This window comes from Mustelus asterias, chromosome 6 (genome assembly GCF_964213995.1).
Source record: "Mustelus asterias chromosome 6, sMusAst1.hap1.1, whole genome shotgun sequence".
In the NCBI taxonomy this organism is placed as follows: domain Eukaryota; kingdom Metazoa; phylum Chordata; class Chondrichthyes; order Carcharhiniformes; family Triakidae; genus Mustelus; species Mustelus asterias.
In genome coordinates this window covers 114,741,521-114,754,646 of record NC_135806.1, presented here as the reverse complement: position 1 = coordinate 114,754,646, position 13,126 = coordinate 114,741,521, and the positions used below count along the sequence as shown (strand labels likewise).

At 38.4% G+C, this 13,126-nt stretch overlaps 1 protein-coding gene across 1 annotated transcript in view; it reads left to right on the top strand.

Annotated features, from left to right (window-relative positions):
• LOC144495095 (homer protein homolog 1-like) overlaps window positions 1–10,569 on the top strand; it is a 92,133-nt gene extending 81,564 nt beyond the window's left edge. Inside the window, exon 9 of the mRNA XM_078214978.1 lies at window positions 6,904–10,569. Within this exon, the coding sequence (XP_078071104.1) occupies window positions 6,904–7,092 (189 nt within the window). The 3' untranslated portion in view covers window positions 7,093–10,569. The remainder of the gene's footprint in view (window positions 1–6,903) is intronic.
• Window positions 10,570–13,126: the final 2,557 nt, after the last annotated feature.

Genomic DNA, 13,126 nt, shown 5'->3' with positions numbered 1-13,126 from the left:
TCCGGCGGTCAAAGTGCTTTACAGACAATGAAATAACTTTGAAGTGTAGTCACTGTTGTCGGAAATCACAATCTGTGCATAGCAAGCTTCCACAAGCAGCAATGTGATAATGACCAGGTGATTTGTTTTTGTTATGTTGATTGAGGGATATCTATTCACCAGGGGTTACTCAGCTTCTACCACTCCGGTGTCCAGGTACATGGGAAGTCTTTATCTTCAAGTTGTCCTTCAAGCACTTCCAAGATGGCAGCTCACCAGCACCTTCAAGGGAAACTAGGGATGGATAATAAATGCTGCACTTGTCAATAAACCCACATTCTATGAAAGAATTTTTAAAAATCCCTGCATCTCTTCTAAATAATGACTTGGGATCTTGTGCCCAGCTGTGAGGGTAGACAAGGCCTCGGTGTAACATCTCAGCTGTAGCATGGCACCTTTGACAATGCAGCATTCCTTCAATACTGTACTGGAGTGTCCAAGCCTTGTGTGTCAGAGGCGAGAATGCTGCTACTGAACCACGGCTGACACATACAAGATATTAAAATTATTCTGACAACTTCTTTATCAATGGCATACTGAGAATTCAATTGCACAAGATGAAATGACACCACAGCATGAACCAGAGCGTCAAATACAAAAAAAGTTTAATGCTGAACGTGGCATTGAATTAATTTCTCGTCCAAGTGCTCAACCCATTGGTTTTTTTTTTAAAGCCAATTTCCTAACTCCAATACTAGGTGCACCTGTAGTGAACTGAGAAAATGCTGTTATTTCAAAAGTGAGGACCTTCAGATCCTTGTGACTATAAACTGCTGCACCACAGCTGCTGCTAGGGCAGTCTGGCCTGCCTAGCTGACTGTGGTACTGACAGGTAATGATGAAGAAGCAGATGTGCTGACATTGAGTGTGTGCAACGGGGGGTGCCTGGGTAGGATGCTCTGTTGGTGAGTCAGTGCAGACGCAATGGACCAAATGGCCTCCTGCTGCACTGTATGGATTCTATGAATTCCTAGCCTAGCGTGGGTGACAGCCTCTTGAGCTGAGAGAATGAAACCAGGCTGACTAAATTTATAAATAAATTAATATTAGATGTATAAAATTAATGCTTTATTTCCAAGTTTGATGATGATGCAAAACTAGGTGGGAATGGGAGTTGTGAGGTGGATGCAAAGAGGCTTCAAGGGGACATGAGTGGACAATAGCATAGCACTTGAAACATACAATAAGTCCTCACTGACAGCTGTGGTTGTGGCCCTTACTTGCAACTGGCATTCTCCATTGCCACTGAAATTGAATGGAGTTTTGACTGGATCACCAAATTCTCCATTCTCACTTGCAGTGCGGCAGGCAAGAATAAGATCAGAGAATCCTGCCCACTATATGAATTCATATTCAAACATATTAAAATCACGAGTGTGTGTTCAGAGTGCAAATGATGCAAATGCAAAAATGGCGACACAAAGGGTCCTAGTGAACAAATTGCATTAAAACAAAACACCATTAAGTGGGGTTACGTAAAGCAAGGACTTGCTATAATGTGGAAATGTGTGAAGTTATCTACTTTGGAAGGAAAAGCAGAATGGCCAGGTAGTTCTTAAGTGATGAGGGGTCCAAAGGGATTTGGTATTTTTGGTCATAAGTCACTGAAAGCTAACACGTGGGTGTAGCAAGCAATTAGGAAGATAAATAGTATGCTGCCTTTATTGTAAGAGAATTTGCATACAGTAGTAAAGATGTTTGGCCTCAATTGTATAGAGCCTTGGTGAGAACTGCACCTGGAGTATTGTGTACAGTTTTGGTCTCCTTACCCAAGGATGGATATACTTGCCATAGAGGGAATACAACAAATGTTCAGACTAATTTCTGGATGGAAGGATTGTCCTATGATGAGTGATTGTGGAGACTGGGCCTGGTTTTGCTGGAGGTTAGGAGAATAAGGGGTGATCTCATTGAAACATACAAATTTCTTACAGGGCTCAACAGGATAGATGTAGGAAGGATATTTTCCCTGGCTGCAGGGCTGGAAACAGATGACACAGCCTCAGTTGGCTGTTTGGGACTGAGATTATGAGGTGATGAAGCTTTTGAATTCTCTACAACAGAGGACTATAGAAGGTTAGTCAATGAGTATGTTCAAGCAGAGATAAATTAGATAATAAAAAATCTCAAGGGATATGGGGATAGTGCAGGGAAAAATGGCATTGAAGTCAACGTTCTGGCACGATCAAGTTGAATGGCAGAGCAGGCTTATGGGGCTGAATGGCCTGTTTCTATTTCCTGTGTTCCTATATAACTCAAAAAGCTGTATCACACTTTAAGCTATATAGATTAGTCCATTGCATAAAATGCCAAATTATTTCTCCATGGGTAGAGCTTGCATCTGTCTTGCTTCAGGGTCTGACCTCAATGCAATTGTTCGTCTGTTATGGGCTGGGCTATGAATTTTGAAGTTGATCTAACTGATTGATAGAAGGTGAACAAATAACTGCATTTTAAGCAGAATTAACCTTGCCTAAAATGCTTCAACAAGTCCATGAAGAACATCATAGAATTCAAGAAGTGGCAAACTTGATAAAAGAAATATCAGAAACTTGTGCAGGAAAATGAAAATCGGAAGCAAAGTACTGACTGACTATGTACTGAAATCTTAAGTCAACAAAGATGAGAATAGAAATTTGCTATTAGCAGTCCATGAAGCAAAATGGAAAGGGTACATCTTTGACACTGACTAGCTAAATATCAATGCAGCAGTTCCCTACGGCAATCAGGAAAGATGACAGAAGTTGATAATTACAAAGAATGAAGTAAGAACAGCTGTCGGAAGGTATACATTGTACAGACTTCCTGCTGGCTTCCCAAAGGGAAAACAGTCATAGAGCAATGCAGGAAACTTAAAACAATATAAAGAACAATAAAATTATGCATGACGCACAAGCAGAAACTTGTGATCATAAATAAAGCAGACATAATGTAGCATGAAAATTAAAGGGCAGTTACGTGCATCTGTCACAACGTGTTTCTTGAACTCATCAAATGCCTGTTCAGCTTGGTAGAGGAATACCATGGAGTCCAAAAGAAATCGTAATGCAGTAGATATTTGGCTTGTTGGTAGTGGAAAAATACTTGAAAAAGAATTGCAAAAAATTGGCTGGCATTTTCATTTGACTTCTGGCACCAAGATCTATATTAGCTACTCTACGGCTGCCAGCAGCATTCAAATTCTTTGGAATCTTTGCAAGTAAGCAGAAGATGCTGTAAGATGTAAGAAATTTGACACATTGGTTTTAACCCCTGCAGTTTACCTGGTTTGCCTACTATTCTTGGGCATCTTGTAGCATATTTTGATCCAAACACAGAGGTGGCACGGTGTTACAGTGGTTAGCACTGCTTCCTCACAGCCAGGGGCTCGGGTTTGATTCCCGGCTTGGATCACTGTCTGTGCGGAGTCTGCACATTCTCCCTGTGTCTGCGTGGGTTTCCTCCTGGTGCTCCGGTTTCCTCCCACAGTCCGAAAGACGTGCTGGCTAGGTGCATTGGCTATGCTAAATTTTCCCACAGTGTACCCGAACAGGCACCGGAGTGTGGCGACTAGGGGATTTTCACAGCAACTTCATTGCAGTGTTAAAGTAAGCCTACTTGTAAATAAAGCAAAAAATAATAGGGAATGGAAGAATTAACAACTTGAAATTTGTTCTTGATGCTTTTCTTGCAAAAAGTAGATGTGTAAAATTTAATGGATCTTAAACAACAATCAAAAACATGAATAGAAGGTTACTAACCAAGGAAGTTAATTTTTCGTTCAGTCTTGCATGGAAGAGGATAAAATGTTTTTTTAAGCAATGAACACTTACAACAGCTAGCCTAGCTCTAACTATTGAGTTCTAAATACTTATCAGTACACCGAAACACACTCTTGCTCTTCAAATAGCACCATGGGAACTTGTGACCCTTGCCTTAACATCTTATGCTCAAGACGCACCTCCAACAATGCAGTATTCTCGCAGTTCGGCACTGAAATGTTAACTTGTGCTATGTCCTCAAGCCTCTGGAGTGAGACTTGAGCTGGCAACTTCTGTATCAGAGATAAGAGTGCTACAACTGAGCCAAGGATGACATCTAAGCAGTGGAATAACGGTGAGCAAGATTTGATACAGAATAAGATATGGAATACTATGTCTTGGATGAATTGAAGACATTGTAGATTGAAGAAGGCTAACCAGAAGATCATTGGAATAGTCAAGCCTGGAACTGTCAAAGATTTGGTGGAGAATTGTAGCAGCAGATATGCTGAGGCAGGTGCAAATGCAGGAAATACAATGGAGAAGGAAGTAGATGAACTTTGCAATGCAAAGGATGCCTGGTCAGAAGATCAGCCTAGGATCAAACTGGGCTCTTGAGACTGCGACAGTTTAGTTCAACAGGGTGATAAATGGAATTAGCAGCGTGGATACAAGAGTTTGTGATGGGCGTGAGAAAAAATTCCACTCGTCCAAATTGGATGTTGGACGAGTAAACTGACAATACAAAGCCGCTGGAGGTATTGAGAGAGTTGCTGGAAATTCTAACAAGGTGTCACACATTTGTGGAACTGGTATCTTTAAATTTTTCATGTTTTTCTTGGTGGACAAGAGGAAAAGTAGCAGAGGCAACTTCACAGATGGTCTCAGTATATGGAGGAAGAGGTGTGGGGATGACCGGATGGTCATGAAGTATGAAGAGAGAATTCAAAGTGAATTGGAAAAGAGCAAGGATATATTGGGAAGCAATTGGATGAGAGTTGTAGACAATGATTTTAAAGGTGTTACAAAGATACAAGTCAAGAAACTCAAAGAAAAAAGAGGGCACCAGAGGAGCAAGAGGAGAAACCAAAGTGTGATTTGGTGATGAGGACCATGCTGTTATTGGATTAATAGAATCATAGAAACCTACAGTACAGAAAGAGGCCATTCGGCCCATCGAGTCTGCACCGACCACAATCCCACCCAGGCCCTACCCCCATATCCCTACATATTTTACCCGCTAATCCCTCTAATCTACGCATCCCAGAACACTAAGGGGCAATTTTAGCATGGCCAATCGACCTAACCCACACATCTTTGGACTGTGGGAGGAAACCGGAGCACCCGGAGGAAACCCACGCAGTCACGAGGAGAATGTGCAAACTCCACACAGACAGTGACCCAAGCCGGGAATCGAACCCAGGTCCCTGGAGCTGTGAAGCAGCAGTGCTAACCACTGTGCCACCGTGCCGCCCTTGGGTAGGACAGGTGTGGAAAACTTCAGTAAGGGTTTCCACCCAGAAGCTAAGTTTCAGACACATCTATCCAGTTATCTACAGTAAGGTCAAAAGAGTGGGATGGGGCAATTGAAGTTGAAGCTTGTAAAGAAGCAATGATGAGAGCTTTGATGGCCCCTCAAAAATTTGATTTGATTTATTATTGTCACATGTATTAGTATGCAGTGAAAAGTATTGTTTCTTGCGCACTATACAGACAAAGCATATTGTTCATAGAGAAGGAAAGGAGAGAATGGAGAATGTAGTGTTACAGTCATAGCTCGGGTGTAGAGAAAGATCAACTTAAAATGCCAAAAGAGGCACAGAAGGTAGTTATGGGTTTATTCAAATATGTTTCAATCATAGAATCATAGCCAGCAACATGGTGAGTAGAGATGCAATAGAGTAGGATTAGAGGAAGTAAAAGACCAAAGAGGGAAAAATAGTCAGTAACATGTCTGGTTGGCAGGAAGAAAAGGAGACAGGAAACAAGAGTCAGAGGAGAGCCAGGAAGCCTGGTGCAACAGTCAAAATACACACACCACTCTAGTTTCATAAGCATTGCAGAGAATAGGAGGAGCATTAAGAGAGTATGTGAATAAATCTAGACTAATTGATTTTCTGTGGTAAAGGACAAGCTAACATAACTTGTATAGCAATATTTGTTAGTAATGTGATGTGCATTTTTATTATGAACTGGCAGGCTAGATGGGGCCGAATAAGCTGATAGCATTCCATGGGTCAAAGTCAAACTTTTAATTCAATAAGTAAGACGACCATGTAGAAATGTTTTTGGGTGGGATTTCGACTGCGCTCGCCCCAAAACCAGGAAATCCCACCCGAGGTCAATGGACCTTTGCACGGTCTGCTCCTGCCCTCTACGATTCCCGTGGAGGGTGGGACAGGAAAATTCCGGTGTTGATGTTTTTACAAAAATTGTTGTCTGCACTGACCCTTATTAATTTTAAGAATATTTCAACATTGAGGAGAAAAATTCTTTATAGGTCATAGTTGAACCAGGGCATTTTGGTACGACTGTAGTTTTACCTTTCTCCCCCCACTGCAAGATTCAGACCCTGCTCCAGACAGTCCGGACAAATGGAAACTTGAGCTGTTGGCTCTAAATTCTAGGTTGACATCCAAGAAGTACATCTGTTGGATTTGTGAGGAACCACTGCCTCGACCCCCTCCATTGACTGGTTAAGAGAATCTTAAAATCTCTCCAGCGCATAAAAGTTAACTTACCAATCAGCTAGTAAAATCTGGCTGCTGAGACTGAGTGTGAAAGTTGGTAATACATTCTAATCAGAATATGTAAAAAAGTATTTAAATATATGTAGCTCATATATGAATGACTTTGCATCTCATCTACCTAATTTGGAAACTTAAGCAATTAACCTCAATTTCTTTTTGTAATATAATAGTAAACCATTTTACTTGTACATGTAGTAAAAATAATGTATATAATGCAGCTCTTATTTGGATTGAGCAGTCCAGAAATCATTGTCACACAATTCTCAGCCTTCAGGTTTTTTGGTTGTCTGTTTCAGTTCAGTTATTAATATTCAGGATATAAATCCTCCATGGAATACTCCAATTAAACTCCTCTTCTTATTTTCTTCTGATAGGAAGTAGAAAGCCGCAATCGAGATCTGGTGGAACAGTTGGCAGACTTTGAACAACGTCTGGAGAAGAGTCAAAACGAGCAAGGGGTCTTCCGCAATAACTTAAAAACACTTCTAGAAATTCTAGATGGAAAAATTTTTGAACTAACAGAATTACGAGATAATTTGGCAAAGTTAATAGAAGGTAGCTAAAACGAGAACCTCTGCATCAGCATTGTCATCCAAATACAGTACATATAAAGGCCAGGTTGAAATCTATCTTTCTTCACAGTGGAAGGGATACTGTTGGCTCCCTATATTGGCAAAAGATATGCTTTGCGCTCTTTATTTAGTGTGTTATATCCATTACTTAAGGAGGTGCAAAAGCATAAAGCCTAACTGTAAATTGACTTTTCCCCACATTATTTCTTCTCCTTGTTTGCTATAGTCAACAATTTTGTACATTTAGTTTTTAAAATTCCATTTCACAAGACTGCTCCAAAATGTAATCCGGACAACTTGGGAAGGTTTATAACATGACAAATGAAGCCTTTTAATCGCAAACAAATGGATTTTACTGAATCAAAGAGACAGTATCCCTTTATACAGTTATGTAATGGCTGTTATTGGTAACATCCGCATACTGTTTGCATCTCAACCAAGTTTCATTCATTTTTGCTGTCAAATTATTACAACAGTGAAAAATGGTGCACTGATAGATGCATTTATTTATGGGCTCCAAAGAAATTCTTTATAAGAATGATTTTTCAATTTATTAAGAACACTAAATAGTTCTTTCAGAAGGCTTAGAAATGTTTGAGTATGGTGTACAGTTTGATTCTGAGATATACTTTGTGCAGGTTGATAAAAGGGATGATGTCTCTTTAAATTTAATAAAAGTGTAAGTTTAATATAACTGCTACCTTGTTATTTACAAAACATATATTATGGTTTTCCTAAGTAGTGCCGTTGCACTCACCATACACACATTCAGAAGTAAATTTATGAAAATCCAAAAAATTAATATTGGGCAGACATCAGTTTTTAAGGTGTGTACTATACAGCAATAATTGAATGCCACTAAAGTTTTAAATGTATAATTTATTGAAATGTTTTATTCAGAGTATCATTTTTATTGTGCATTTAAGTAATTTATAGATGTGTAAGCAGACCTAAGTAATGGTTAATTGGTTATTTTCCATGGCATAATGAACAGTGCACTTTGGTTAAGGTTTAAGAAGCTTCTTGTATCTTGGAGAAAAATTGCATTTTTAAACTGGAGCTCTTGTTTCAGCATAAGTGCTGCAACAGTCTGTGAATTTTCACTCCCTGAAGGCTCGTACAAATAGTTGACTTCTAAAAAGGAAAGTGGAGGGGACAGGTTATAAATGAGAAATCTATTTACTGTACATGCTATAAACAATGTGAACAGTGGCTTACAATGTACGTTATAAATCTAAAATAACGTGGTAGTCTTGGAGTGTTACACATTTAAATGTTTATCAAGCTCTCTGAGAATATATACCTGTCTTTCTATCACAACCTACAAGTTACTGGAAGTATTGGCTAATGCTGTAATAGTTGACAGACTAGTTAAGACTATACCGGCATGGTTTATTTAAGCCATGCCTCCATTGCAAACTGTCTGCAACAGAGAAAGGAACCAAGACAACGACTATATAATGATTGAGTTGAGGAACGGCAACCAAGTTGGTGAACTGAAGCAAAAATGTAACCTTCAAAATGTGAATCTGCTGTAGAATCGTAGTCTAGAATAGACCTTGATTGAGCCTGCTGATGAGATATGTATGACTTAATTAACATTTATTTAAGATATGTTTGAAGGACAATTGTACAAACTTCCTAACACTGCAGTAAAACAATGTAAGATGTAATTTCTGGGAACCCATTTTTTTCTCAGTCCCAATAGTTCAGTAAAAACGTAGCTCTGGTCAGAACAGAAACAAACATTTGGCGATTATTGGAACTTGATTATTGATAGATGAGCACTAACTCCAAGTGAAAAAAATAACTTCACTACAGTTGAATCTCCTACAAGAGTGAAGGACTTGGGAAATGAGCATCATGATTTTTTGGATATAAAGAGCCCCTGCAACAGATTCATGAAAGTTCTCACTTCTGGATCACCCACTCATTTTTTGAAAAAAGACAACATTTGGAACAATGCCAGCTTCTGGTCTACGTACTAAGATGAACCTTGGTACCCTGATTAGCAAAAGTATTATTGCTTTATATACAACTGGCCATATGTTGCCCTCATATGGGATAACAGAATATTCATCTGCCCCCGATGACTTTTTAGATATTTGTGTCATCTCTCATACATTCAATATGGGGGGGGTCAGATCTGTTTTTCATGTTTTTAAACTTTATTGTTACACTGGGATCAGGAAATATAATAGAGCCTTGACCCAATACTGCATGCTAGTGAAACAGAGGCTACTCTGTTTATAGTTACTATAACTATAGTGTGTTTATAGTGCAGCTAGATTGCACTAAATAGTTTTGTGTAGCAAGTTGAATGAGGTTTAATAAAGGGAAGGGAAACTGCAGCTTTATGTTCTGTACTTCGTTAGGACATTATATTGCTTGATAAATGAACACGAGCAACACTGCATTAATTAGCATAAATGAACTGTTTCATTTGGCCTTCAGAAGGTAATGCCGCTGGAGTTTCTGAAGTATTTTGAAGATGTTGACTATGTAATATTTTTAATTCCGCAAAGTCTAGTTTTTTTTTCTAATTTGTTGATTTCCGAAGAAAAGAAATGTGCTCAGTGGGTGGCTGAAATTGAGGACTAATTAGAGGGCTGTGTGTACCTTTTGCTGACCTGTCTGATCTAAATTAAACCGCACATCTTTTCTCCTCTTTTATATAAGTGTTTTGAGAACACTCATCAAAACAGTGGCATTAATACTACAGACATGCCTGCGCTTTTATGGATCCACAAAAATCAATTTGTACCGTCTAAGGCATCCTGGAAATACGGTGTAGGAACATTTTTTTTGAAGGGTGGAGAAGTTAAAAGTTTTTTAAGACACATGAATAATCTTTGATTTGGAATTGTGTCTTGGGTTGAAGTATCCTATTAATCATGTTACCAAGTGTAGCACCAGTTGCATGTTGAAGCTCAAAATTAAATGGTATTATGCTTGGACAATTCTGCACAATGTTGGCTTTGAACCAGAATAAGCCGATCGGGAATAGAAGCATTCGATTATTGACTCGTATCATCAACTTCAGGTCCACCGTTATAACATAGAACAGGTGTGTTGAATGCTCTAGTTAACAAGTGAGCACAAATCTAATACAGTGTATGGTACAGAGCTCTCCTGTTCTGAGCATGTACAGTATAGTGGGTCAACGCTCTAGGCTATTCTGTTGTTATGCCACTATTTAGGTGTAACTATTATTTCTCAAAAATGTGGCTGGTCGACAGCTGTGCCAAAATTGATAAACCCAGTGTCCTTTTTACAGAAACTGTCAGTGATTCTTTTTTATATGTGAATGTCTTTCCAAATATGGAGTCATTGATTTATTGCAATACTGTAATATTCTTATGGTGTGTCTTAAGGTGGATTTTATGATTTTAGAATCCATGTAAGCCCTTGTGCCAAAAGAACTTGTTTGTACTGTATTAAAAACTGCAACAATGCAGACTTCTATTGCTGTTGGTTAATTTATATTAAAAACATAATGTTTTCAGTTTAAAATGAAGGATAAATAACCTAGCCCTGCAAAGCACAATGACTATCTCAGCATTGTTGAGCATCTCTGAAGACATTTAAGAAGTCAAGTAACCCTGTGAGGTTTATCAATAAAAAAACACAGTAAATATCAGGGCCATGAATTGCAATTCATAATTCCTGTGAAATTCAACACAATTGATAAATATTCTTTTATATTTGTCTGCAATCAATACCATTAATAATATAAAAATGGCCTTCCATTTTAACTTAAGCGCTTAGAAAAATGGATATCAGCATGAGTAATTGAATTTAAAGGACAATCCTTTTGCAGTGCCACTCGACTGAAGATTTATCCTGTTGATCCAGTGAGTGGTTAACTCTACAGAGTGCGAGGCTCTCGAGTTCCCTCTCCAGTCATTACTTTGACTGCACAAGTTCAGCAAAATGTATCACTATATTATGTTAATTATCTAGGAATCTGCATGTGCTTTCTATTGACTTCCGTTATAATTCCTTCTTTCCACATTGATAATGGGAACTTCCCATGTAAACCTGTCACGCTTTCACTAGCCCTTCCATGTGGAAGTGTTGCAATGTCACCACTAATGGGAGAGTGTAATCACCTTGTGACAAGTTAACATAGGCAGTTTTTAAGTATAAAACAGTAGCGAAATTACTAATGTAGGCAAGCAAAGCAGATTGCACATATTAAGGTCCCACAAACTACACTGAAATAAATTATCACTGAATTGTCTGGTTTTATTGGTTGACCAGCTAACCTCTACTGTTTTGTGAGATCAATGGTGGTAAGATAATATGCTCATAAGTCAAAATTTTACTGACTCAGTTTAACACTTCAAATAAAACAAAGTACTTAAAACAAATAAGCTTAGTTGAGAAAACAATTTCTCTTGTATTTGCATTTCTTGAACTCGCTCTTCCTAGCCAAATCCAAATTTCTGTTCCAGATCTGCTGGTTTACCTTTCTTCATTCCAAATCACGGACAAAAATGCCCTTCTAAGTAATGCTGAGCATACCCTAATCACCCCTTGTTTACATGCAACTGTACATCAAATGGTTAAAGTTATTGAGCGACGTGGAGGTTTCCCTTTTTCAAATGCTAATGTCTGTGTGGAGTGGGACTGAACCTATACCTTCTGACTCGAGGTATTATCGCGGAGCCAAAGTTGACACCGAATCTGTAAATACATGGCTTTGGCTCACGGCAAAATGCTAAACCTGTTACTTGTGTAGGTTCAGTAAAATCATTAAAATGCTGGCAGGAATCTGCCAAGGAAAATGAAAAATATTTGCTCAGTAATAATTGGAAAATAATTTGTGGGATTAAAAGGCAATTCTCCAGGCAAACCTGGACCAGATAGGTACCCTAGTCAGTGTGTGCAACGTATGTAATAATGAGGTATTCTATTAATGATGTTATTTGTTTCCACTAAATTTTAGAAATATTTAGACATTTTGAAAAATAAAAAGAAACCATCATGTTTGTTGTTGAGATCAAAACAACTGTAAAAGTATAGATTTATATGAAGAGACTGCACAATATCTTTCACGCTCCACAAACCGAAGTACATTCAAACCTCCATTGCCCATATTCTAATTTGCATCAAATCCCATCACCTTTCTGCTCAAGGACCATATTGGCTCCCAGTTGAGTCAGCAATGTTTTGAGTTCTGAAATTCCCTCCTTAAACCTGTCTCTGTCAGTCTCCCTGTAAAACGCTCCTTAAAACCTACCTCCTTAACCAAGCTTGGGGTCATCTACTGCCTCCTTACATGGTTCGATGTCAAATTTGTTTGATAATGCTCTTCTGAAGCACCTTGAGACATTTAACTCTATTAAAGGTACCATATCAATGCAAATTGTTGTTGCACACCTGACTTCTAAATTGAGTTTATATTTTAAAAGATCATTTGGCATAACCAGAGCCTGCAGTTAATGCCAGCCTAGATAACGGAAGGAAAATTTCAATGGTTCGAAGAACATGTCTACAAACGTAGTTGTTGCTTTTATTGTCATTTTCCAATTATGATGCAATATTTTTCGTTGTACTGAAATGTACAGGATATATTTGCTTTCGTGAAGGGAATAATGCTGCTTTCAAAAATTTAATCACTAGACCTACAGAGTGAAAGCAATGTAAAGCAATGTGCAGTGTGCCAAGTGAAACAATCCACACAACCCATGATATTAAATATCTGCAAGCAATATTGCCATTAGGCTCCCTTATAGATGTTAAAGCTATTGTATTTCACTGGTTATGATTTCCTTTTTCTCTTTGCAGATATGAATGGTTTACTGCTAAATGTGAGTACCATTCCAAAACACAGGATAATGTAATCCAAACTGCATGGTATTTCTTGGAATGTATATAAGCTTTAATCATTTGGTAGTACAGAAGAATATTGCTGAAAAAAGATGAATGTTGTCGAAGCTTTTTAACTTGCACTCATCAGGACAATTCACAAGAATACCAGATGCAATGGGAACAACAAAAATCTCCTGCATACGAGGAG